The 27,983-nt window shown below is 38.3% G+C and overlaps 1 protein-coding gene across 3 annotated transcripts; it reads right to left on the reverse strand.

Moving 5' to 3' along the window:
- Nucleotides 1-26,823, reverse strand: LOC105222045 (uncharacterized). 3 transcript variants are annotated; one of them, XM_049456265.1, is made up of 11 exons: nt 26,654-26,823; nt 21,944-22,673; nt 17,649-17,756; nt 11,666-11,753; nt 10,727-11,193; nt 10,003-10,618; nt 6,575-7,085; nt 5,883-6,083; nt 3,216-3,369; nt 889-1,105; nt 669-809 (listed from the first exon to the last, which is right to left on the reverse strand). In XM_049456265.1, exons 2-11 carry the CDS (start codon nt 22,526-22,528, stop codon nt 799-801), a joined length of 2,958 nt encoding a protein of 985 aa, XP_049312222.1. In that variant the 5' UTR covers nt 22,529-22,673; nt 26,654-26,823; the 3' UTR covers nt 669-798. The 3 variants fall into 3 exon arrangements, with proteins under 3 accessions (XP_049312218.1, XP_049312213.1, XP_049312222.1); XM_049456261.1 differs by having other exon boundaries at nt 1-1,105; nt 21,944-22,669; nt 26,661-26,823; XM_049456256.1 differs by having other exon boundaries at nt 1-1,105.
- Between the last annotated feature and the right edge of the window lie 1,160 nt (nt 26,824-27,983).

Raw genomic sequence — 27,983 nt, forward strand, 5'->3', positions numbered from 1 at the left:
TGTAAGGTAGAAATAAATAAATAAATAAAAATATTTAAGATAAAAATAAATAAATTTAATTGAAAAAAAAATATAAAAATAGAAAAAAAAATTAAAAAAAATTAAAACAAAAAATAAAACAAAAATTAATATAATTATTTTGTTACAAAAAAATAAAATCGGATAACTTCAAAAACTTTTCCAACTTACCCTACATATTTTCCTGCTGCAATTAAATTTCTCTGTGTTTCTAAATAATTTCAATATAAAATCTAATATATTATACTTTTCTTAAAAATAAATTGTTTAATAAGACTTAAGTACTAGTTGCGCTATATTGCCTTAAATAACTAATTGCAAACTCTCAGCGCAAAAACTTCATAAGCGCAAAAACTTTTAACAGGCGCCAATTTAAATTTGATTAAAATAAATTATTTTTGTTTTATATATACCACCCTGTGTTTCAAAATATATTTTTTTGCTCATTTAAAAACAACCAATTTGCTCCATAAAATTTTTGCTATCCTTCGCCCCCGCTTTATTCATCCACATACTCGAGCCGCGCTATCGGCAAACCGTCTTCGTCCTGCTCGAATACAACAACTTTGCGTTTCTTTCGCTTCACTTTGTACTCCATTTGTACAGCGCTGGGCGTCGGATCGATGCTGTTGAGATTATTTAACGCTGCTGTTTTGTGTATCGTTGTTCCGCTGTTTCTAAAATTACTGTTATTTTCACGATCGTTGTCACGTTTCGATTTGACATTGGCTAATGTTTTTATACGGTCGTCATCGCTTTGATGCGCTGCGCGTTTCTTACTTACGCCATGACTGTTGTTATTATTATTGTTATTATTGTTCGTTTTACTATCTAAACCTTTAGCGCTCACGTCTGCCTTAAACAACTCACCTGTACTTTGTGATTGCTGCTTTCGTTGTTGTTGTGATTGTGATTGTTGTTGCTGTTCCGCAGGTGGTTCGTTGGGTAGCGGCGGCAGATCGCAACGTTGTTTCAAATGCTTGTAAACCAGCTCAACTCGTTCCACCAAACGATTGACATACTTGGTAGCCGTACGATCCACCACCGAGGGTGTTTTGATGCAATCGTTGCCGCCGAATTCGCAGACCTAGCAGGTTATAGTGGTTGTAGGGCGAAAAAAAAAAATTGGGTTTTAAGTAGTTGCGGTATTGTTGGTATCATTAATGTATGTATATATCGTTGTCTTTAGCATATATGTTTCGGATTTGTTTTCAATATTTAGGTTAACAATTATATAATTCAGTAAAAAAATTATAATATCTGGCAACACCCTTAAAAAAATTTTCATTTGAAACCGCTTTTATTCTTTGTTAGTTAGCCCTTTTTGTGACAAATTTTTAATTTTTTTAATTTAAGTAAAAATGTAAATATATGGTAACCCTACTCAAACTTATTTTCTTCCGAAATTATCCACCTGCCTTAAACCTAAGCTTATTGATATCCTGAATGCTCTAATACATCTATTTTACGAATTTTTATTAAATAATTTATTATATGGCAACCCTGGTCTAAAATTTACTTTGCAAAAATATTTTTTAAATCAAATTAGATTCACGTCCGTCTTGCGGTATTTTTAATTTTATTAATTTAAAGTAAAAAGGTAAATATATGGCAACCCTACCCAAACAAGTTGTCTTCAAGAATTTTCTATCGGACTTAAATCTAAGCTCATTGATACCCATAATGTGCTTATACATTTATTTTACCAATTTTAATTAAATTCTTTATTATATGGCAACGCTGGTCTAAATTTATTTCACAAAATTATTTCTTAAACCTGTCTAGATTTATGTACTTCACGAAGTATTTTACTAAATTTTTAAATTTTATTTTATTTTTCAGGTGGCAACATTTTACAAACCTGCGATTAATTGTAAGTTTACCTAATATTATTGTTAGTTTATTATATGGCAACCCTGGTCTAAAATTCATTTCACACAAAATTATTTCTTAAACCTGTCTAGATTTATGTACTTCACGAAGTATTTTACTAAATTTTTAAATTTTATTTTATTTTTCAGGTGGCAACATTTTACAAACCTGCGATTAATTGTAAGTCACCTAATATGTTATTGTTAGTTAATCCTTTATATTAAAATATTAAAATTTAAATAAATTGTTAAATACATACATATGTACATATATGGTAATCTCTTCGTTATTTCTAAAAATTTAAATAAATGCTTAAATATATGGCAACCTTGTCATTACTTCTGAAAATATATCTCTTGAGTCCATATACATACATACATACTACATATATATTGATTTTGTAATATTTTTTGATTATTTGATGTCATATATTTTTAACAAATTTATAAAATAAAATGGCAACCCTCGTCAAAAATTTATTTCCCTCAAATATTTCTTAAATCCGTATACATTCATGTTGACGTTGCAATATATTATTTATTTTATCAAATTATATAAACTTGAATTAAATTCTTAAAAATTTGGCAACCCTAGTCACAACTTTATTTCCCAAAAATATTTTTTAAACCTATTTGAAATCACGTTAAGGTTGTAATATTTTATTTATTTGATCACTTAACTTGCATACAATTTTTAAACAGGCGGCAACCTTAGATATGTGGTAACTCTGATCAAAAGTTTATTTCGCAAAAACTTTTGCCTAAGCCCGTATAAATTCATGTTGATGTTGTAAAATATTATTTATTTTAGCAAGTTATGTAAATTATAATATTATTCTTAAATATATGGCTACACTAGTCAAAAATTTATTACCTAAAAAATATTTTTGAAATTTTTTAAGTATTTATTTATTATATTTAAGCTTATAAAATAAGCTGTACTACATTTTACTTATTTGATCACTTTACTTGCATACAGTTTTTTAAACAGGTGGCAACATTTTCCAAAAGTGCAAATTATTTTCTGCTTATTTCATTTTCTTTAGTTTAATGCCAAAAGGTGATATTTATAAGCTTATCGGAAATCTTATTGAAATTTATGAACAGGTGGCAACCCTTGTCTAAAAATAAAATGGATCCCCTGTCTAAGAAGAGGTTGAACCTAAAGCTGTCTTACACTTTCTAAATTTTTAGTAATTCCTTATCCTTTTTATTTTTTTTTATCTTATGTTCCAATGAATCATACACATAGCTTTATCTATATAGAAAGCCCTTGAAATCCTATTTAAATATTGGAACTAAGTACTACGTAAAATGTCTACTTACACGATAATGTTGCAATATACCGTCTGTTGGTGGTACATTTAGCGATCCTTTTGCTGGCGAAAATTCCCAAACGAAGTGGTTACCCGCTTCGATAACCGACTCGGGCTTACAAATATATTTAGAACGTTGCTTTTGAGGATGAAGCTTTAGCCGTCTGAAAATGGAGGAAAATAAGGTAGATATTAGGAAGAAGGGTTAAAGGATATACCCAGACCAAATAGCCGTTGCTTTGGCAGTATATAAAATCTTCCTTAGTTGAAAGATATTTCTCTCAAGGAAGTCTATTGAGTCTAAGATTGACGGACGAATACTTCAAATTTGCAAAAAGTGGCGCCCGACATTTCTTATCTCATTTTCTAAGTCCAATCATTTAATGCCTTTGGCTTTGATAAACTATTATATATTCCGGGTTCACGTTAGCTCGGTGAGATCTGTTTAACAAACCTAAGAATTTGGCACTAGCCTTTGCTTGTCTCGTGTATCAGTCCCGTGATCTAACACACTTAGCTTGATGGATACTGAAATTTGTCTTTCTTTGATATTGCCATGTTCGCTCGTCTGTTTATATAATTGTGAAGTAGTCACTGAGTTTTTGAAGTAACGATCTGAAATTTTGCACACATTCCCTTCTTCCTAAGCAGGTGCTTTTTACGGTAGAAAAATTGCTGCAAATTTCTGGATTATATCCCAGTTTTGTTCACTCTTTAGCATGGCACGTTTATATTGTCCGTGTTTATTGGGCCAAGCAGATCTTTTTTTTATTCTCTGGAGGAACTTTTTGAAGTATCCGTGACTTACATCCATAGTTTAGGTCTTTTATTATTTTGGCCGTCCATATGCCGGGACTATCATTCATTCAACTTCGTTGACATGTTGTTACTGTATCTTTCTTAATTTGCTCTATTACGCTCTTGTTATTTTTGGATGTTTTCTTTAGCTCCCACAGCCTTTTCCTTTCGTATGCCAGAAGGTCAATTGGGTCATTACCGCTTATAACTAATGTTGCTTCGTCTGACATTGTTCGGTAGGCTGCTGGAATTCGGAGGGCTGCAGTGCGGTACATCATGACCACTACCTCACGCTGGTTTTCTTCTTTAAGCACATCTGCCCAGATCTCAGCTCCGTATAATTAGACGCTGATTAGCGTCGATATTAGGATCTTTTTCTTTTCTTGACTGGGCCCTCCATATTGGCCATTAGTCTGCTCAGTTGGGAGCAATTGAATTTCGCTGTCTTTTCTGCCACGTGCTGCTTTCTGTGTCCTAAGAATATCAGTAGTCGTTTGCATCCTTATTTCGAGGGATATGTGCTTATTTGTGCAGTAGCTCTCTCTTTTCCGTGACGAGCTGGAGATAGTGTGAACCGAGCCACGGTTTCGTATCATGACCTGATTAAGCTTTCTTCGAGCTTCTGCAATGTCGTTCGCGTAGTCTATTAAGTACGATTCGTCTGACATTTCGTATAGCGTCGTAGCTGATGCTCCACAAGTCTGGGCCTAGAATGGATTCTTGTTCTGCTCCTAACGTGACCGCTATCTGTCGTGATCTCTCTCTAGTTTGGTAATTATTCCGAGATTTTACAGCTTTTTTCGAGAGCGTCGATCATATTCATCCATCTAGCGCTGTTGAAGGCGTTTCAGATATCTAAAGTCGCCAAGAACACTATTCTTTTGTTTTTAAGCTTTCTATGCTGTGAGGCTTCTACATTTTTAATGACGCATTTTATGGCTCCTAGAGTTGATATGACGGGTTTAAAGCCGTGTTGTCTAGAGGAAAGTCTCCAGCTTCGCTGATAGCCGCTTCGAGTCTGCGTTTACGTAATCTTTCACAGAGCTTTCCCGCTGTGTCAAGCATGCATAGTGGCCGGTATGTTGATGGTAAGTTGGGATTTCCTTTTCCCTTACTGATTAGCACCAGTCGTTGCTTTTGCCAGGGTTCAAGTAATATTATATTCCGGCTTCGAGGCAGGCATTCTACATATTCAATAGTACTGCTGACCGCTTTGCAGCGATTTTTTCAGGATTTTTGCTGGGATCTCGTCCGGGACGGGTGATTTTATTTAACGCCACATCATCACGAAATTTGGTATGAAAGGCTGGCTTATAATCTACCGATCAAAATCTAGTTCGAGCATGAAAGACTGTGGTAGTTGACAAGACAAGCTTTACGAAAATTGCCACGAATTATTCTCCAAGATAACACTGCAATCTCCAAATAAATGATTCACATCAGCCCACTGTGGCAAATAGTACCTGTCATACAAGATTGATCTATTAAACTCAAGTGCTTGCTTGGATTACAGCTCCGTGCAGCCAAATTAACGCTTCTTTCTGTATTTCCTTTGAATTGCCTACCCGAAACCACGCCAGAGTTGCCGTTAAAACTTTTTAGAGCTATCTATTTCATTTTTTGACTGATATAGAATATCTACTTATATCAACCCTTTTTCTTTTAAATCTCAAATTCAATCTCTCTTTCATTATCAATCAGGGACGAACCTCGCAATTCAACGCAAATCACATGCCTTAACAGCAACCATAATATTAAACACTTACTGTAAGATATTTAACTACAATCCTTTTTAAACCCCCATGCGACTTAATTAATATGTTCAATGAAATTTTAATTACATACACAAATACAAACAAATTGAAAGCTTTCGGCTCACCTGCGTGTCTTTCGTTGTGTCACCAATGAGGCGCGTAAGCCTGGGTTTGTGTGCGCGTACGGCTGTTGCTCTCGACTGTACGGCTGCGGTTGTGAGTGTGCCAGTGTCACCAGTGGATCATCGGGGAATTGCAGATAGAAGAAGGCATTTTGAAAGGAGTAAGCGCCGAGATTGCGATAGCGGAAGCGATGATTAAGCGAGCTAAACAACAGCAAAGTAAATAATACAAGACAAGACAAGACAAGAGGAGATAAGATAAGGCATGAGACATGAGACATGAGAAACTGTATACCAGTCACAAGCTGAGCACACTATATAAAGCAGATAAATGAGCGAACGATTGTGTTGAGGTTAAGCTGCAAGGCAGGCAGCTGAAAGCAATTAGTGCGGATATTATGTTAATGTTAAGAGACTGTCTATTTGTATGACTGACTGTGTGTTTAAAGGCAGCTACTGACAGCAACATCAATAGTAGCGCAACAGTGTTGCCTACATATAGGCGCCACACTCACTTGCGCGCACAAAAGTATGCAATGGTGATACTGCTTGTGCAGCACGGCCTCAGCTGCTTTACCAACAGCTTTCACAATTGCTTTCGCCTGCTGCCTGACAACGCCTCCTGACACCTTTCGATGTAGGTATCTATGCATGTGTATGTATGGGTTCGTGTCACTCTGTGTGCCGTTACTTACTTAATTAATTCGTTGAGCGTGTCGTTGTGGCGCGGCACAATGAATTCATCCAAATCCACCATCGCTAAGTATCGGTAGCGATGCATTGTACGATAGAGGCAATCGTTGAGTGCCGCAAAAAGCCCCTCGGTGCGTATTTCCTTTTGCGAACGCATACGCAAATTCCATGGCAGAATATTAATTGTCGGCTTTGCGTACTGTGTACTTTTATAACGCTTCACCGGTGGCAATGTTGTTTGTAACGGTGGTTTGGCCTGCTGCTGCTGCTGTGCTTCTGCTGGTGCTGGTGGCGGCGGTGGTGGTGGTTGTAATGCACCGGTTACTTCTCTTTCAAGCGTTGTTGCTATGCTTTGTTGTTTTTGTGTTTGTTGTGTCGTTTCTGTATTTGCCACACCCGTTTGATTGCCAGCAGACTCTCTCTTATTGTTGATTTTGCGGTTAAAATTGTTGCCATCGTTGTCTTTGTTGTAATTATTGTTGCTATCAAGATTATAGTAACCACTAAGCACAGCTGTGTCGATTATAATTAAAAGAAATAGGAAGCATGAAAAGAAAAGGTAAATAAAGTGGCGGAATTTAAGACGGAAGTAAAGGGTTAGAAATACTCGAGAGCAACCGAATTTTAATATAAAGCACAGTATTTTTCGAAGTTATATGTATATTTATTTTTGTTGGTCCAAACATTCTTTAGATCTTTTTTTTTTTTAGTTAAGGGGCTAAAGCTAAAGAAACTAGAGACTACATAAAGCTTCTTTAAGAAGCAGTCAGCGACATTGAGAGAATGCATTCTTTCCCTCAATATTTTTTACAGGTAAAGGATCATCCGTTTCGTGGTTTCCTATTAAAAAAAAAAAACGAACACTAAAACTTCAAATTTAATAGGGAATGTTTATTATCATTTCAAAGAACATTCTTTGGCATTTATTTTTTGAATATTATTTCTTTCAAATGTTGGCCATGGCTATGTCTCAGATTGTCAATCCGTTTAGTCCAATTTTCAATAAATCGTTCGAGAATTTCGACTGGTAACTGGCTAATGACACACGTGATATTTTTCTCTAAGGCCTGAATCGAAGCGAGACTGTCCGCATAGACTTTACATATACCCAAAGGAAAATGTGTGATATTACACGATTTTGGTGGGTAATTGACCGTAACAGAAGTGAAATTATCTTTATTATCTGCTCGCCGAAGTGTTCTTTTCTTGAAACCAAATGTCACCGAGATTACGAGCTTCAACTTCAGGCATCAAATAGTCGGCTATCATGACGTGATAACGGTCGCCATTGACGGCTTCGTTCTCACCGCATCATTTTCGAAGAATATGGACCGATGATTCCACCTGCCCGCAAACTTCATCAAATCATTGTTTTCCTGAATGAAATAGCAGTTCTTGAATTTCTTCAGGTTGCTTTACATCTCAAATTTGGCAATCTTGCTGGTTTACATACCCATTGATCCAGAAATAAGCCTAATCGCTGAACAAAGTATGACTCGAAAACGTCGGATCTTCTTGGAACTTTTCAAGAGTCCATAGATCGCAGCGATGTCGAATACTATCCAATAATGAGCGCTGAGTCTCAAGATGACTTCATTGCTTTCAAATGATTTCAATTTTTTCATTAACAGATCGATATTTAAACATTTCTCTCTTTGGACACGCAAATTTAATATTTTAATTTTACTGGGAATAATTTCTCATATTACTCAAGACATGGTTCAAGTTTTAGAGTCAGTAAATCATTAGCTGTCATAGGCTAGCTATATTTTTTACCAATTACCCTATAAGCCTTGTTTATACTTTGTAGCTCGACGTGAAATTTACCATTTTGTTTCTCAGTCGAATGAGGAGAAAGGGGGAGTTGTTGAGTGCCTCAGAATACTCCCACGAGTGCATTGTTTTCTTTATCTCTAATATGCGGTGAATTCTACTTGAAAGTTCGTTTTGAAGTCAATGCAGAAGCTTCTAATGAACTTAATCGGGTCTAAATGCAAACTGATTTCATTTAAATAAATATCCCAGCATTAATGCTAAGTTTTTTAATTGATTAAGTTTTCTAACTATTACACTAATTTCTATGCTGGATGCTAGAACATACCAAATTTGTATACTTTTGTAACCTGTTGCTACATACTATAATAGTCTTGTTGACGTAACGGTTGTACGTATCACCTAAAGTAATCGCGATCGATATAGGGTTATATATAAATGATCAGGATGACGAGACAAGTTGAAATCCGGATAACTCTCTGTCTGTCTGTTAGCCCGCGTAAGCTGTAACTTGAGTGAAAATAGAGAAATCCTGATGAAACTTGGTAAACGCATTTCGTGGCAAAAAAGTAGGCACGGTTTCGGGCTTAATCCGACCGCAAAGGTATGAAGATTCACAACTTCTTACTACACAGTAGCAAGGAACAGCTCTGGGCTAAAACTAGAAAAAGTAGGCGTGGCCCCGCTCTCTAAAAAGTTTAACGTACATAACTCCTAAACCCCTGAGCCTACAGCAACCGATCGGCACCCCTATCGACACTGCAAAAATTGAAGACACAATTGGACAATGGTCATGGCAGCGCTCACCTTTAGATCTCGGGACCCGCTCTACCGATTTCAACCAAAATTTTTTTAGAGTCGTGCTAGAATTGAAGCTGAACCACCAGGAGGCGCGAGAAACGACGAGTTAATGCGTAGAAAACGAGATGGCCATCGATTCTATTTTCACAAGGAAATCTTGTTCAGAAATGTAGCTCATCTTGTTTGAATGGGTACGTTAATAACCAAATTTTCACATTTGGGGAGCTGATTATTCACAATGCATTGTTGGAAAGCCGTTTCAACCTCAAAAAGTTACTGCTTGATAGATTCTATGGGCAAAGGCAATCTTTGATCCGTATTTCATCAAAAACTCAAGATCACTTAATTGTTACTAATACATTATATACATATACAGATGAGCTGTACGAGATATACGGCGGCATTGCCATAGTTCAGTGAATCGAGAGACAGCGGCTGCGCTGGATAGGTCATGTTGTCCGGAGGGAAGAGAACGCTCCAGCTTAGAAAGTTTTCGATTAAGTACCCGCCAGAAGTAGAGGAAGACCTCCACTTAATTGGAGTGATGGAAAATGATCTGGTTGCACTTGGTATCTCGAATTGGCGCCAAGAGATGTTTACGCTAGTTAAGAAAAAGTTGGACTAATTTAGTCTTTTCAATATTTTTTAAAACTAACTAAAGTCTTTATAAGGCTCTATTTCATATTAGGTGATAACTTAGAGGTAAAGAGAAATTTAATAATGATCATTGCGAGGTACACGCGTATTCAATCGGGTTTTATTTTTTTCTAAACCTGTTATTTCTTATACTTATTATAAGGTATTATTGTAAGTCGACGTGATCTCAAAACTATTAAATGCTTCACAATGAACTTACCGTCCACTTTAGCTGCATCATAACCCATTAGAGTAACACCTTTGCCCATCACTTCCGCCAAATCCACATCCCATGCTGTCGAAGTGTTCGGTATATCGCCGTCAATGTAGTGTTGCAGCACGCAAGTGGCATGTGGACCCAAAGTATGATTGTAGAATGTGAAATGAGCAACACCCATGAGAGCGTAGAACTCCAGAAACTCCATTAGATACAATGCCTGATCATAATTGAAATGGAAGGGTTTCACGCAGACAGCAATTTTATCCGGTATCTGTTCATCGGTGGGCAAACCGAATGGCAAATACTGAGCACCGGCTGCCGGTGACATTGTAACAGGCCGATGGTATTGTGGTTGTTGTCGCTGATGCAAATGCTGTGCCGCGGATGCATTAGTTTGCGCAGCACTAGCGCTGCTATTCGCCGCAGCGACCGGTAGTTTGCGGAGATGCGCAAAGTCAGGATCCCAATCGGTGTTGCGCAATTGTAGGAGATTACCCGGTGGGGCGCGTAAACGTGCCACAATGCTTACATAATGCGGCACTTCCAGCTCGGCGGGTCGCACCGGACAGAGCACAAAGACGGCGCTGTATTTGAGGTTCCAATTTTCGCGTATAACCTGGTACGAGAAGAAGGAGAGTTATGTAAAGAGTAAGAACAGTTAAAAGGCGGTACGGTTATGTGCAGCGAAATGCACATTAGTGGTAATGCAGGGAGCAACACTAACCTTCACGCGCGCCATCACAGTCGCCGATGTATACGACGGCGTATGCTGTGGCTGCTGTTGTTGCTGTGACTGTTGCTGCTGCTGCGACGGCTGTGGATACCAAAAGCGACACCACACCCGCTCCGGTGTACGTGTCTTGGTCGCGCCTATGACGCGCACCAATTTCGCGCCATCACGTCGATCATAATAGGCCGAAAAGACGAAGAACTTGAAGCGTGTGCCGTTGACAACTTGCCAAGCGCCATCATTTGGCTGCACGCCAATCGGAAAGTGTGGCAATGTCTCCTCCACTTTGGCGGGTAATGTTTTACCCCAGGGTATAATGGGTGTACCCATGCCGGCTGGTCGTGCCGCTCCCGCCGCACCAACACCATCAGCGTTAGCTGCACCGCGTTGTGGCTGGGCCAAGACACTGCCGGCATTGAGTAGTGCGCCGGCCACACGTCCATTCCCATCGCCATCAGCGTCTGTACAAATAAATGAATGAATGAATGAATGGTGGAAGAAATGAATTGTAAAACCAAATATTCGTACGGCCGCGTCAGACGGTAGGGTTGACAGTTATAATTCTAAGGGCTCATGCTATTTTACTGAATTGACTGGAGGCTACAGTTTATCTGCAGACATGCATCGCTCTTCGAAAGCCGCCTGCCATTGGGGGCAATTAGAAATGTGACCGAAATGCGCAATTTCCGTTTATACAATGAGTGGATTACTAGCATCCATGTGCAAGAGTCAGACATACTCCTCTACTGAGGGTGTTCTCTTTGCCTATTCAGTAGTCTCTTGCCCAACCTTAGCAGGTATGGCCCTTAAAATAATTGAATGCATTGTTTTTTTTTTTCAATTTCCTCACACCTAATCTTATTTTGTCTGTTATCTTTTGTGGAAATATTTGGCCGTACATTGATTATTTTCGATTTTCAATTATTTACTCACCTTGAATTTTTAATTTATTATCACGAAACTGTACAAATCCTAATTTACTATCGGTTAGTAGATTTTCATCTAGTAAATCGTAGTCATCCTGCAAGTATGAGAAAAAGAGAAAATAATTGTAATATAATAACTGATAATGGAAGCATGAAGGATTGGCGATGAACGTGAATAACGGTTTAAAAAATCGGAGCAAAGTTACGGGTGATCTACTTAGTAAAGGTACTTTTTTCAATAGTCAAACTGTCGAGATTACCTTTTTTCAGTATTGTTTAGCATTTCGTCATGGAAAAACTTACGCCTGAACTTGGTTCACAAATTGCTCAACTTTATTGCAAAAATTCAAGTTCTGTAAAGAATGTGTTTCGCACGCTTCGCTTAACTTATGGTCAACAAAATTAGTAGTCACTCAGTACCCATCTTGAGAGCATTCATTATTGAATGATATTCCATCGAATAGACCACGACTAACACGTATTGAAGAAAATATAATAGCCCTAGCTGAGAGTGTACACAAAGACCTTGGAGAGTCGATTCGGCGCTATTCGCAACAACTCGGACTGACTATGGAAAGACTTGGCGCATCTTACGGAGAGATCTTAAACTGAAAGCGTAAAAAATACAGCTTGTGCAAGAACTGAAGCTGCTCGACCTTGCCAAGCGACATCGCTATGGTCTATCGCTTCCATTGAAATTTGGAATCGGCGCATGGACCATTTGAGACGTAGCCACGGCTAATATTTAAAGGAGGTAATCTTCAAAACATAAATACCAAAAAATATTCTTTCGTATAATAATAAATATTCACCATTAAATATGAAGTATCTATGTTTTTCTTTAAAAAAAAGGAACCTTGAAATGGATCACCTTTTATAATTGGCTGACTGTTTGGTTGAAGGGAATAACCACAATATTGTCAGAGTTGCAAGAGTTCGAATGAAACATCTTACAACAAAGCTGAAGATTTAATAACATTTCTTACCTTTATGCTTCCTAACTATCAAAAAGACCTCAATTAAATTCTATTCTATTCTGGGCACAATAGACCCAAGATCGCAGTGCATACCTCAATTAAATTCTATCAAAAAACTTCAGTATTGAATCATTTTGAGAAGTTTGGTTCAATATCATTAAGTTTAATACTCGATAACCTACCGTGAAGCAAATTTGAATTAGACACAACACGGAATCACGAAACTACGACGGTATATGCATCGCACTTTAGGCCAGATGCGAGGTATGTACCTAAACTCGAACTCGTTACCTGTTAACGATTAATAGTTGTTTATCCAAGTACTTAAATCAAGGATCTCTATCATCAAATCTATGTATCAATTGACGAAATGGATTGCAGTTTCAGCATAGAATAGAATATACATTACATCGAGTCTGGGCTTACCACTCATACTGTATGTATTAGAGGTTTTTTAAATGGCGAGTTTTCGAAATCTCCCTAATATCATTAGTTTTAGGCTCCCAGATCACTTGAATGCTTCTGAACAGGCAGAGTAACCGGAATGCAGTCTTAATCAGAGAGGTGATCATTCGCTGCAGCGAACTGCAAAGCTATTGAGCTTAGATAAAAAAGGTCCCTTCTATCAGTATCAGGACACTGGAAATAAGTCGGAGTTTTACTGTTGTTTTTAGTTTACAAGTAGATGACCGAACCACTTGTCAAATATTTGTATTTGTGTAGTTGCAAGGTGAATCTGGACCGGTGTTCTAGACGGAAGCAATCTTTGCGCAATAGCGTACGGCAACAATGATTTGGAAGAAAAATCATAGTCTTAGTACTCCCATTTTGACTACCCCATTTCTGCAAAACTGAGGTTTAAACGCTATCGACCTCATATCTTTAGCCTTCCAGACGAATATGTGGTATCGTAATCGATCGCCTAAGATCTTTGGGACGATACCTGAAGGTCAGTTTTTGTTAATATCCGAAATTGATTTTAAAATTTTCATAATTTTTTTTTAAATATATAAAAACCCTGAAGTCCTCGCTTTGTCTAAGGTTGAAGGGACAATTTTTAAATTAGTCCTGATTATAAACGAAATCTGTGTAAATTTGAAAGTTTCCTGGGAACACCAGCATAAATTTGGCTCAGTATATTGCACAAGCACGTGATCTTACAAAACTGAAACAAAAACAGTTTCTAAAATATTAAAATTCGGAGCATTTGTGTATAGAGAAGGGTTTTTCTAAATCGCTCCGCAATTGAACCTTTAAATCATATCGGATGGTTCTTTCTAAAAGAAACGAAAATCTTTTAACTTCTCTGAGTGTGAGTTTCTATTGGTACCGCCATCAGCGATACTCGACTAGAGATCCAGAAAGATATCAATCCCCAATCGCTGTTATAAAGGACTCTCGACAGACAAACACTCTGCAAAAGTCGTTTGCCCATTACTCTTGCATTTAAATGGCGCAAAAGCTGGGACGATGTCAAAAAGTAACGAGCAGGTGCTTGTAGTGCTCGATTAAGGTTTTTGATCCAATAAGCGCTGATTACAACAATTGACTCCGGATAAACAACAAGTTGTTTGAGCTGTATCTCTACATTAACGTTGTCCAGCGAAAAACAACCGCCGGTTACCCTGCCATGGTCATACTATTGTGTAGATGGATGATGCCACACCACCAAAAGAGTTATTCGATGCGATTCAAAGTCGTTTACACGATTTAAAAATGGTTACCAAAAACAAAAAAAAAAAGCTTGGAAGACGAAAAATATTCTGGGAGTTCAAAAAAGTTTAAAGACGGAGAACTGGAATCGGGTAACACTTAAAGATTATTGTCAAACATAAGAAATACTCGCTTTGAGTGTAACATAAGCAGCCATTTTAAAACGTTGGAAAACGATAAAAGAAGTAGTTTTGGCATACGATTGTGACTGATGTTGAGGAATGGATCCATTTTAAGAATCCTAAACGCAAAAATCATATGTGAAACCTGGCTAACTAGCCAAACGAATGGCAAAGCAGAAAAACTATGACACTAAGGTAACAATCTATTTGTTGGGATAATATTGAATTATGAGTGCCTATAACTGGATGCATACCCGACTATTGGAATTGAAGCTAATCCGCAAGGAGGCAAAGACGAAATATCTGCTGTCCTTGGCTCCAACGTCACTATCGACAGTCATAACTTTGAAGTCATAAAATATTTCGCCTATCTTGGAACCAGCTTTAACACAAAACAACGTCAGTCTTGAAATCCTAAGCAGAAAAACTCTTGCCAATAGATGTTACATCGGACTGAGTAGGTAATTGAGAAGTAAAATCCTCTCGACGACAAAAGACCAAATTCTACAAGTCACTCATCATCCTCGTCTTGCTATACATATGGTGCAGTTTGGACAATAACAACATATAACATATGAATACCTTACAACTCAGACCTTGCATCTTCTGCCTACTATTTCTTCCGGTCGATGCAGAACCTCTTCAGTGATATATGTATGGGTCATGTCAAACAGTGCATCAAAACTTGACTGGATTCATTATTGGCCGCCAAACCGGAATAGTTCTTTGTGATGGAAACCCGAACGATGTCAAATATTGCAGGCAAGGCTTTGTCCTTATTGAACGTACAAGATGAACTTCCATATTTTGACGTCTCTTCTTTTTTTTTAATTATTTCGAGAAACTTCAAGAGACATCTCAAATTTCCGTTTTGAGAATTTGCAAATCAAACAATGAATCCTAAAAGATTCATGCTTTTCAGGTTTTATAATTTTGGATTAACATAAAATTGAATTTATGCAATTTTCACTTGTTTTTGTTTTTTTATGGCATTTAATCTCAAGTACCCGCAAGCTGTGCGCATTTTGTGTGTATTTTGCATTAATTAAGTATTTAACTGAAACTGCAAGGATGCCACATTGTACCGAGTTAAGTATCCAAATTATAAACGACAGACTTTCAGCAACGTCACGTGACAGAGGACCATTTCCACACACACACAGCTCCGCATAAAGGCCTTACGTAGTGCAAAAGTCGCTTAATAAAATTCATAATTGAGAGAGAACGAGTAAGGGTTAAAAGGAAATCAGCTTTGTAAAATGCATTTACTTGGCTCAACATTTTGCCATTCGCCATTCGCCACTTTTTATTAATAAATGCAAATCCATTTGTCTCAAAATGCGACTAAAAAGCATAAAGCTGCGAAAAAATGCCAAAAGTTTAAGCAAAAACAACAACAAAACAATAATGCAAGAAAAACTTTTACCTACCTATACAGGGAGGTGCAGACAGACAATTTGCCTGGACAGACATACGTACCCATATATATTTGTATGTATTAAGGGTTATACATATATTTGTATACAGGTGGATACATAGACTATACTGCGGGTCAGTTGCTTCCCACGCGCCAATGTGCTGATTGCAAAAGGCTGAACTAACAGGTGAAGCTAACGTAAAAATCACAACAACAAGAAAGGCAATAAAACGCCAGCAGTAAAAGCAGAAAAGTGTAGCGACTAAAACGCATTGGGAAAGTCTGCAACTGTTGTTAAATTATGATTTTGCATAATTTTCAACTCCGGTGCGACGCTTTACCCCAGCGTTTTGCAGTTGTTATACCCTGCACAGGGTCCCTCAGTTTTTGAGGTATGGATCTCAAATTTGACACATGCTCTTTTCTCGCTAAGAAACTGTTCATTTGTCGGAACCGCCGATATCCAACTAATATAAAATATAGCTGCCATACAAACTAACCGATTAAAAGCATGTCCTTGTATGAAAAAGTTTTTTGTTTGACTAGATATTGTCACGAAATTTCACACGTATCATTCTTCATGGCAGCAATACTATATCCAAAGAAATTGTCTAAATCGAGTGTTTATAGCATATAGCTGTCATACAATTTGAACAATCAAAATCATGTCCTTGTATGGAAAACTTTTTTAGTTTTCGAGATATCATCACGAAATTTCACACAGATCATTCTTTATGGCAGCAATACAATCTCCAAAGAAATGTTTCAAATCGGATCACTATAGCCTATAGCTGTCATACAAACTGACCGCTTAAGAACATTTTCTTGTATGAAAAACTTTTTTATCTCATTAGATATCGTCACAAAATTTCACACAGATCATTCTTTATGGCAGCAGTACAATATCCAAAGAAATTGTCTGAATCGGATGTCTATAACATATAGCTGTCATACAATTTGAGCAATCAAAATCATGTCCTTATATGGAAAACTTTTTTATTTCAAGAGATATCGTCACGAAATTTCACACGGATCATTTTGCATAGCAGCAGTATAACATTTAAAAAAATTTTTTAAATCAGATCACTATAGCATATAGCTGTCATACAAACTGACTGATCAAAGTTATGTTCTTGTATGGAAAACTTTTTTATTTTATGATATATCTTCACGAATTTTACACAAAATTGTTTTTATAGACAACGGTACAATCTCTGCAAAAATTGTTGAGATCGGATAACTATAGCATATAGCTGCCATACAAAGTGGCTGATCATAAACAAGTTCCCGTAAATATTATTTTGTATTTGTAAAGAATATTACAGTTTCGGTGCAACCGAAGTTAACATTTTTTATTTTTTTTTTATTTTTCTTGTTTTCTGCTATTTACTCTGTACGAAAAAAGGTCACGAACAACTTGAACTCGCTGCACTGCAACTCTTTGAGGCTTAACTTTTACCGTTGTTACAACGAATTTTAATATTGTCGAACCGCATCGTTCGTGCTTAAGCCCGCCAACATGACTTGGACACATATATACACACAAACACATATGTATGTGTATATTAATACACACACGTATGTACAATGTTGATTTTTCCAAGGCTTCGGTCAGTTTGTATATCTAATCCCGGCTATTTTTTATTATTTCCAACTACCCTTTGCCCTGCTTGTTGCCCTTACGTTTACTATCTACCTCGGCATATGTTTTGTTTTTGGTTTTTTAAACAGCGTGCAAAAGGGAAAACATAAAAAACTTACCTTTACATTATCATAATCCGGCATTGAATCACCCGAACGTGAGCCAAAGTTATTGCCATGGCGCAACGCCATCATCCCGGTGTGCGAACGGTCGTCGATCATGAACAGCTTTTGCAGCAACAACAACAGCGAGAACGCGCATGCAAAGTTACATAAAAAAGAAGAAGAAGAATATGCGAAAAATCGCTGCATTATTTTACAATTAAAATGTCATATTGTTTTTGTCTATTTTTTTTATCTTTTTTCTCGAATTTCAGCATGGTCGTATTTGAACAAGACTTAATTAAATAAAAATATGAAGAATGTGGTATAAGAAAAGGACGTCACGCGACTAATGCTAGAATAATAATGGCATACTAAAATCTAAATTAACAGCTAGGTGAGAGAAGAGTCAAATAATTTGAGAGAGTAGAGCGTTCGTTACTCAGCCTCGATGAAATTATGATTTATAGATCTTTTCTTTATTTTCTGATGGTGACCGTTTCTGTGATTGTTACTTGAAATCTCCACAGGTTTTATAGTATGGTCCAAACAACATGATGCCCAAATCTTACGAAAAGCTTAACATGATCTATAAGTTCTTTTTACTCGGTGTTTATGACAGTCGAGTAAATGTAAACAGCGGGACCCCAATTTATGTCGAACCAAAAAAATTAAAAAAAAATTGGTATTTTTCCTTTAATACAAGAATGAACTTAACTAACTTGTATTTTAGTGGGACTTAAACAGTTCTTATAGTTAAGGTATATACTTAGATCGCTCAAATGGAGTAATATGAAAAGAACCAGAAATCAATTTAATCTATGGATTCTTATTTTTGAGTTGTTGGCCAAAGCGAAATGACAGGAAATTGCAAAGCTGTTAAGCTTGCTAGGTCAGCTACTTCAGTCTCACTAGCTGAGAACGTGTAGGAGGCATTGGTTCATTGACTCCTTGTGGTTCACTACTAGACGGTTGGACCTCGGCTTTGGTCCATTGACTACTAGATTGTTGGGTCTTGAGCGAGCTCGGCAAGCGTTGGTTATATAACGGGTGATTTTTTTGAGGTTAGGATTTTCATGCATTAGTATTTGACAGATCACGTGGGATTTCAGACATGGTGTCAAAGAGAAAGATGCTCAGTATGCTTTGACATTTCATCATGAATAGACTTACTAACGAGCAACGCTTGCAAATCATTGAATTTTATTACCAAAATCAGTGTTCGGTTCGAAATGTGTTTCGCGCTTTATTTTGTTCAGCGATGAGGCTCATTTCTGGTTGAATGGCTACGTAAATAAGCAAAATTGCCGCATTTGGGGTGAAGAGCAACCAGAAGCCGTTCAAGAACTGCCCATGCATCCCGAAAAATGCACTGTTTGGTGTGGTTTGTACGCTGGTGGAATCATTGGACCGTATTTTTTCAAAGATGCTGTTGGACGCAACGTTACGGTGAATGGCGATCGCTATCGTTCGATGCTAACAAACTTTTTGTTGCCAAAAATGGAAGAACTGAACTTGGTTGACATGTGGTTTCAACAAGATGGCGCTACATGCCACACAGCTCGCGATTCTATGGCCATTTTGAGGGAAAACTTCGGACAACAATTCATCTCAAGAAATGGACCCGTAAGTTGGCCACCAAGATCATGCGATTTAACGCCTTTAGACTATTTTTTGTGGGGCTACGTCAAGTCTAAAGTCTACAGAAATAAGCCAGCAACTATTCCAGCTTTGGAAGACAACATTTCCGAAGAAATTCGGGCTATTCCGGCCGAAATGCTCGAAAAAGTTGCCCAAAATTGGACTTTCTGAATGGACCACCTAAGACGCAGCCGCGGTCAACATTTAAATGAAATTATCTTCAAAAAGTAAATGTCATGAACCAATCTAACGTTTCAAATAAAGAACCGATGAGATTTTGCAAATTTTATGCGTTTTTTTTTAAAAAAAAGTTATCAAGCTCTTAAAAAATCACCCTTTACATTCAACTGTACAATCACAAAGTCCATCTGGTCTAGTTAAAATCATAAGCGGTCTAATGAGCCCTAATGTAGTTAAGTTACTTGGAAGAGTATGGATAGAATCATCTCAACACTTCATTATCGCTTATCTCATAGGTTGACCATGTTTTGAACCATACTTTCAGAGTCATTTACTATATACCAAATAAAATTTTAACTAAATTAAATCCGGAACTAGTAGTAAAATAGTAAAAGACTGAAAACTGATCTTGTCATAATGTTTTTCCATTTTATTTTATTCATTTAGTAATTAAACAGTTGGCTGAATGCTTGGTTGAAGAATCCAATCTCAAACGTCATAAGTGTTGATAACCGCCGTCGCGACGAGATGCTGTAACGTTTCGTTTACCTCAGCACATGCTCAGCCTTCGCTATCATATATCTCCTATTATATATTTTGCCATAGTGTCTAGATGGAACAGAGAGCCCTCACAAACAAATTGTAAACAGAATTTGTATCTTCTTTTTTTCGGTTTCAGTAATAAAAACGTTTAAGAAGATTAGATTAGCCTTCTGCATCCAAACCAATTTCCGTGGCTTTCAGAATTGCCGCTAGAACAGCAGCCACAGTCGAATCGAGGCAGTATAAGGATTTGTTGCTTAAAATTAAAGCAGATTATTGGAGGAATTTTGTTAGAGAGAATAGGAACGACCTTGGTTTGGATACATAAGATCTGCCGGGATCGTAAGAGGGAAGATATCACCTCTCTTCGCGTCGGTGACACTCTGTTTTCGTCGTGAAGAGAGTGTGCGGGGGTTCAGCTAGGTGCGTTCTTTCCCAAATTGGGGATACAGACACTTCAAACACAAGAGGTACTTGTCCCTCCATTAGATGTTGGGAGGTTGGGGTACGAGTTTGGCCTATTTAAGTTTAAACGATCCCCAGATCCTGATTGTGGATGTTGATTCCGAAATACCTGAAGGCTATTTAAAATAAATGCGTATGGAAGGGATACTTCCATGAGAATGAAAGGTGCTAGTGTTGTTCCTCTCTTGAAGCGCCCTGATAAGATCAGGAACGATATTCGTTCTTATCGGGGCTTCAGTCTTCTTCCAGTACTAGGAAAAGTGCGCGAAAGAGTTATGTTGGAACGGATTCAGGAGATAACGTGTTTGTTGTCGGATACTCAGTATGGGTTTAGGAAAGACGCAGTATAGAGGATGCATGGTTTTATGTTCAGAATGTTGTTAGGGTGAATTTCAACAAATATGCGCTTGGCATATCTCAAAGGATGCTACACAGGTTTTGTAGGTGCACCCCTCTTGACCTAACTGTCATACAGTGTGCTGTTGCATCCAGCCTTGATTGCGTCATTGATGCAGAATGATTTAATTTCCGATAATAATGTGGAGAGGAAGGGATATCTTGGGATCAGAAGGCTTCTAAATCATAGGATTGAATGTAAGTGACTAGTAAAGCGAGTGACTTACGAGTACATCCGGGTCGTTAGGTTTGTTGAGAGTAACACAGACTTCAGATTCTGTTTGAGTTTAGATTTTCTGCTTATGGGGCATGGGCCTCTGAATGGATTTTTGCATCAGAGGCACCTATTGGATAGGTTTGTTGGTGTTGGTGCGGGTCTAGGATTGGGTGCATATTATTGAAGAACGATGTACTTGGTCCCGATGTATTTGGACATTAGGGATCTGGGTGGTATGGGAAATAGCTGGACAGACATGTAGATGTTTAAATGTTAGCGGTGTCGTATCCACTGGTCGGAGTGCTGAACAGTAAGGGTAGTATGCGCGTGAGTTGTATAGGCAGCGGAAGCGTTTACTAGAGTATAAAGATTAATTTCTTGTGTTAATTTTGTGTGCATGTAATGGGCGTATAGAGTCTTACCCCTGGTCACCAATCAATAGCAGTATGGAAGCTCATCTGGTAGTGTTTTTGGCTATGAGGTCTGACAGGAGCCCTTGGAGTTTACTCCAACCTGCCCATGCGGATTGGCCCCTCGAGGGGTGTGGAGTTGCATTGCAACTGGTTGCCGGACCCAAAGTATGACAGAGGTTTTCGATGGGCATCGAACCCTACTAAGGTGGTTAGTGTGTTCATTCTACACTGTCAATTGGTATCAATTGGTACTGAAAATCATTGGCAACGACTAAGTGATTTGTCTAGCGTTTCCTTAAGAATACACTTGATTATCGGAATAAGGGAATCAGGACATGGGAGATATAATCAATTGGGAATGAATATGAGTAAGGCAACCCAACAAATTACCTTAGAATTGACCATTAATCTATTTCATTTAAATATATGACACAATTTTAAACTTTCGGTGTACTCACCTCCATCAGTACAATCAATCCGAAGACGGCAAAGAATGCTATAACAATTAAAAAGCTCATGCCTGCGCGTTCACGTGAACCCCACATTTGTTTCTTGCCACGTTTCGACGTCGAACTACCGCCGAATCTATTGCTACCACTATAGCTCTCATTTGAACTGGTACTACTGCTGCCGCGTCCAAACACACTAGAATGTGTGTGGTGATAATTGTTACAATGGTGACCTATTTTGTGCAATAATTCATATTCATCATCCTTTTCATGTTTCACATCGGCTAGTTTTGTGGAATTCGTTGAGCATAACGATTGCATTGAGCTGCAGGCGCTAGAATCATTTAATGTTGCACGTTTCAGTGCAAATTTCGTATTGCCAAGTTTTAGTGGTGCTGAGTTGTGTTGTTGTTGTTGTTGTTGCTTCAGTTGTAAGTAGTTGTCGTCAAAATACTGTTGCGTGTTGTTGATTGCGCTGGTTGTCTTTTTAGTATTCGAAGTATTTGACGTTAAAGATGAGTTTGAAGAGAGCAATGCTTCGGAGCCCCCCTTGGTAAGTTTCTTACGTTGTGGGGGGCTCCATTTGAAAGGCATTGCTTGTTATTTGTCACACTTTCACGTTGCGACACGTAAATGCTTGCCGCTGATGTTGTTCGGTGTCCAATATTAATTATTGTTTTTTTTTATTTTGTTTGAGAATTTAGTGTGAACTTTATTAATATGTTACTAAGAGCACTGTCTAAGAATTACAATAAATATTTTTTAATTTCTTTTGAAATTAAATAAATGGTATTATTATTTTTTTTTTTTTCAATGTAACGCAGCTATATAAAATTTTTGAACTCGAAACATTTTGCTCTAAAACTTTTAACGACGCATTGTAGCACTAAAATTTGAGTAGCTAGTACCGGCATATCAAAATTTCGAGTTTATAAATATTTTTCTCAAACACATCGTTTGAGAAATTCTCACAGCAGAATCTCCAAATTCATCCCCAAATTATTGGTCGTAAAGCTGTGAAGTGAGGACTCAAAACTTGCAGGATCATGTAACTTGAGAAGATGGCTACTATTCGACTAAGCAACAAGAATAAACTTTCTGAGAGCAAATAGTTCAGTTTATCTCCGCTGCCAGAAAGATCTCGGGGTCACATAGGACTTCGATCAGCGCCTGATGAGCTCACGCAAGCTCCACAGGTCCAATGCGGACTCAATCAAGTGGGCTATGGCTTCGTTCGCGACTTTCACTACGAAAAGAGCAGGTTCTACTGTCACACCTTGTTCGGCTGATGAAGGTAGCCTTGCACAGGCGTAGACCTCTGAATTATGAACGACAGAGAAGATAATCTTTATACCAAGGGCAGGAAGGAAGGGCTATTTCTGGCAAAATATTTCAGTCTAATTAGTTTAACTGTCTTCTTAAGATCGTGGATTATGAAATATAGTTGAAGGCGTTGAAAATAGCACCTCGGCATACGAGTCAACTTGCTTACAGAGCAGGCAGTTCTATTAGGAGTGCAGTTAACTTCGGAGATAGAGAGTTCGCTAGAAAGAGAGATAGAGAGTTCGCTAGACATTGAAGGAGCTTTTGACAATACATCTCACCGGAGCGTAGCAAGAGCGCTCGAGATAAGGAATGTGGCAGCACCGGTTTTCAGATGAATGGCCGGACGGAACACTACAAGAGGCTGCCCATAGGGTTGACTGCTATACCCCCTTTTTGTGGAACCTAGTCATGGACGACCTACTACTTCTGTTAACTAACAATGGGTTGAAATTGTTATTATTGCCAGAGGCAAATTCGAGGACATTCTCTGCAATTTAGTACAAAGTGGTTTAAACCTGATTAAAGGATGATGCAATGGGGTTGAGCAAAGTATCAACCGCTCGAAGACGGCCATCGTCCCATTTGCGAGATGTAGGTTCCTGTCCGTTCTCAAGAACCTAACCCTTGGCAGCAGAGATGTAGAAATGGTGGTTGTATATAATGATCGTGGGACCGATTATCATGTATGGGGCGGTGGCTTGAGCCTTGAAAGTATCGCAGTCGGTTCGGCAACACTTGAACTCACACCACTTCATCTAATAATCGGTCAGGTAGCCAGACACACACTGCTTCAAGTGACAGCAGAAGAATTTGGCGGAGGTAATGTATGTTTATCCCAGCGTATGAAGAACTTAAGTGGTGTAATACTATTGGCCCTTCTCCCAAGGGACTGCATAATCAAAAGGGTAAACTTCTCCAAGGCAAGCGGCATTTAATAAAATCTTTAGCTGCGGTGCAGGAGTGTAGAGAATGTCTTAACATTCTATCGGAACGTAACCAAGTGCATCTTATCTGGGTGACCGGTCAAAACAGTACAGACGGGAATGACTGGTTGATAAGCTCGCCCTTCTCCGCAGCATTCACTAACATGGTAGGACCTAAACCCTTTATCGCAATGGGTCAAGGCCACAATTGACCTTAGGTCGCAGTGCAGTCCTCATCTATTTGTCTTATCTTCTCTTAAGAACCCAAGAAAATCACGGAACCCAGCTCGTTCATCTCTGATGTAAGTGGGGCGATGGTCATGCATTTTGCGAGCTCACCAGCTTTGCAGTTTCCGCTACGGCTAGAAACCCACATGAGTCCGATAATGAAGTAGCTTGATGCTACTGATAGCGAAGAGAGACACTCCCTTACTAACTTGCACAGTGCACGAGTTCGAAGCTAATATTGCCGATCAGTAAATGGTCACTTCCCTGAAAGAAACTGCATTTCAAAACAAAAAGTCTGCGGCTGTCTTAATAGCAGCCAATTCTGTCTGAAGAACACTGCAGTGATCCGGCAGTGTAAAACTAAGTTTGAAAGAGAGTTCCTTGCAGTAAACACTCCTTTTAAACTTTTTTTCGAACTTTGTCCATCTACCGAAATACTCATTGCGCTTTTCTTCACGAGTTCGTCTCGTCCCGTCCGGATTTTCCGAATTTTGTTGATAAATAAACAGAGAAGAAGACATCAGGACTAGAAGCGGTGGTCCAAGTTTCCACAGACGTAGTAGGAAAAGGAGAAAGTTTTCGAAAGTAATTTTTGAAAATACACCTCCGCTCTTTATCCATCGGTAGACAAGAGCAAGTTACAGAAAGTCCTTATTTGAACGCTTTCATACAGCCAGCTTGCTTGAGCTTTAGAACGATCTTCGCAGCAATGCACCTGCTGGTTATATCCACGGGAGCTATACGAGTATGCATAATGGCATTAAGTACAGTCCATAGTACACCACAGCTGCCGATGGGTGCCGCTCTTTGGACACGTTCATGCTTCTTAGCAACCATTTCTTTTTCAAGCGCCGTCCACCCAAAAAATACTCCATAAAATCTTATTGGCTTGACTGCGGTTGCGTAGAACCAAAGCTCGACCTTTGGTAAGAGGCTCCACCTCTACTTCTTATCAATAGTTACTTTACAGTATAGGAGAGAAGGTATCAGTCTCTCCTCAATCCGAAAAATTGTTGGCTCAAAAAATTTACCTTGTATTTATCAGAAGTACATGGATTTACCATAAAGTCAGAAAACATTAATATAAACAAATCCAAACAGAAAGTTTATCGGATTATACGTATATTTGTATATCAACAAATGTACCGTTACCATGGCAAAGGCTTTGTAAATAGTGAACGCTTCCAACTATTGACATAATTGCTTGCCGCTACTTTGCCAAACAAGTACCCAATACCCAACCCCTGAACTACACCCAATAACTAACCCAACCAACTGTTGCCATTGCAATCGTCAACTGAAAAGCGTCAAGTGACGACCTACCAAAAGAAAAACGAAAGCAAAACTAAAATTAAAAGAAAGCAAGCATGTAAGTAAACAAATATCGCCGACATTGCATTTCGCCAACAAACAGGGGACAAGTGATTTGCTGATGCCGAACCCCATAGCATACGCCACCACACAAGCGGAACGCTATTAAACGCAAGCAACGAAGAAGCAGAAGAAGACGGAAAAAAAAACAAAAAAAAAAACGCGTAAAAAATGCAACAAAAGCATTGAAAAACTACAGGTGTAAACAAAACTATCGTGTTGCTTCGTTACAATTACAGAAGCGTGGTGCAAAAACAACAGCAATAATGTCAACAAGTGTGCCGCACGAGCAACAATAACGGCAAAAACCGACATAACAATAAAGTGTCAAAGTCACCGCTTGTCGCCTAAGAAATGCGCACGAAATAGAAGCGGTGCTGTGACGTGAGGGGCAACGCTTTGTTTTGAAAAGTCAAAATGCCGCGTGCGAGCGTACACTCACTGCGGAGAGCACGCGCTCAAGAGCGCAAGCACGCACAGCTGTGTGGGAGCACGGCACACATAGAGTATATATGACAGCTGTGTGTAACGGTGTTTAAGGATATATCACTGTGTCTGCCGAGGTCTTCTGCCATGCATATTGTATTGGGGGAAAAATCAATAGGCGCCGACAATTGTGTCTGGAAAATGCACAGATTTTACTTGCATTATATAAATCATTGCAATTCTTTATCAGATTTTGTGTTTTCTTTCAACAGCAGCACAACAGCGCTTGCATTTAGCCTTTAGCACTCAATTTAAGCTATTAATTAGCCACTAATTCTGAAACTAGCTGCTTGTCCTTGCAGCTTGTACTCAATATATCACTGCTTTTCTCTACACTTTTCATTTGCTTTAATTCGAACTGTGTTTTATTAACTGTTATAATTACACTTTACGTTGCTTTTGAGTTTTAGTTTTGATTTTCTCCACAGTTTTCACCAAATTTTTATTTCATTTGCACTGATTTTTGTTAATTTTGCACTTTTCTCTTCCGCGTTTTATTTCCTTCTGCACTGACTTTGTGTAGCGTTCGTTTGTCGTTGTCGTTCGCACCTGATTTCATTCATGGACAGCGCTAGAAATGTCAAGCATGTCTCGCTGTTGCACGCAGTGGCGGTAATAACAATTGTTTTAAGGACATGCGCAGTGAGGATATGCATTTGGTATTGCCAGTTTGAAGTTGCATGATTTACCTTTAAACGGAGGTTATCTGGCACTGCTTTGCTAAATTTTATTCCTAGCTGAGTAATTTTATATCAAGTGACTCAACTCTAGTACGGGAGTCTTCTTTTTCTAAATAAACGAAAAGCAAAATACATGTCTCGTAATTTATTACAAATTTTTACTACCGTTTCCAAACCAGATTCCTGAGTTAATGCAGTCCGCCAATGATTAATCCAATTTTCCATTCACTTATTATAAGACCCGGCTGTGATGGAGTAAATACTAAATTTCTTTCAATATATTTATTGACTACAAGTATATTTTCTCAGATTTTTACCATATATCTTGAATTTTATTCGAATACGTTAAGATGAATTGATATATACCGGTTAAGTATCCAAGGTGTTACCCAAATTCTTCGAAATTTTTCAAGATGTTCTGTGAGCTTTACGAAAGTGTTAGACCAAAGATCGAAAGACTTATTGACTTAAAAGGCTAATAGAAAAATTGCAGTGATATCGTTATAGATTATAAAGCTAGTTTTCAAAAATCGCATGGATATATATAGATATCATAATGTTGATTAACATTGAGAAAAGTATTTTTTTCAAAAGTTTATGAGCTTAACAACTTTGGCGTAACCGGCCTAAAAATGAAGTCGGGTATGCAAGAGTCTTCTTCTTATTTACTGGCATAGAAACCGCTTATGTGGTTCGAGCCGAGTTAACAACATCGTGCCAGTCGTTTCTTCTTTTCGCAAGGTGGCGCCAATTGGAGGGACCAAGCGAAGCCAGGTCTTTCTCCACCTGCTCCTTCGAATGGAGTGGAGATCTTCCTCTTCCTCTGCTTCCACCGACGGGCACTGCGCCAAATACATTCAGAGCTGGAGTGTTTTCGTTCAATCGAACAACATGACCAGCCAGTGTAGCCGCTGTCTTTTAAATCGCTGAAGTAGGGCAATGTCATCGTATATCTCATACAGGAGACATTCCAGAGAAAGCAGAACTTCTCGCGTGATTGTTGAAGCCGATGAGAGGATTATACCGCATCTATTC

Source organism: Bactrocera dorsalis, chromosome 1, assembly GCF_023373825.1.
Source record: "Bactrocera dorsalis isolate Fly_Bdor chromosome 1, ASM2337382v1, whole genome shotgun sequence".
In the NCBI taxonomy this organism is placed as follows: domain Eukaryota; kingdom Metazoa; phylum Arthropoda; class Insecta; order Diptera; family Tephritidae; genus Bactrocera; species Bactrocera dorsalis.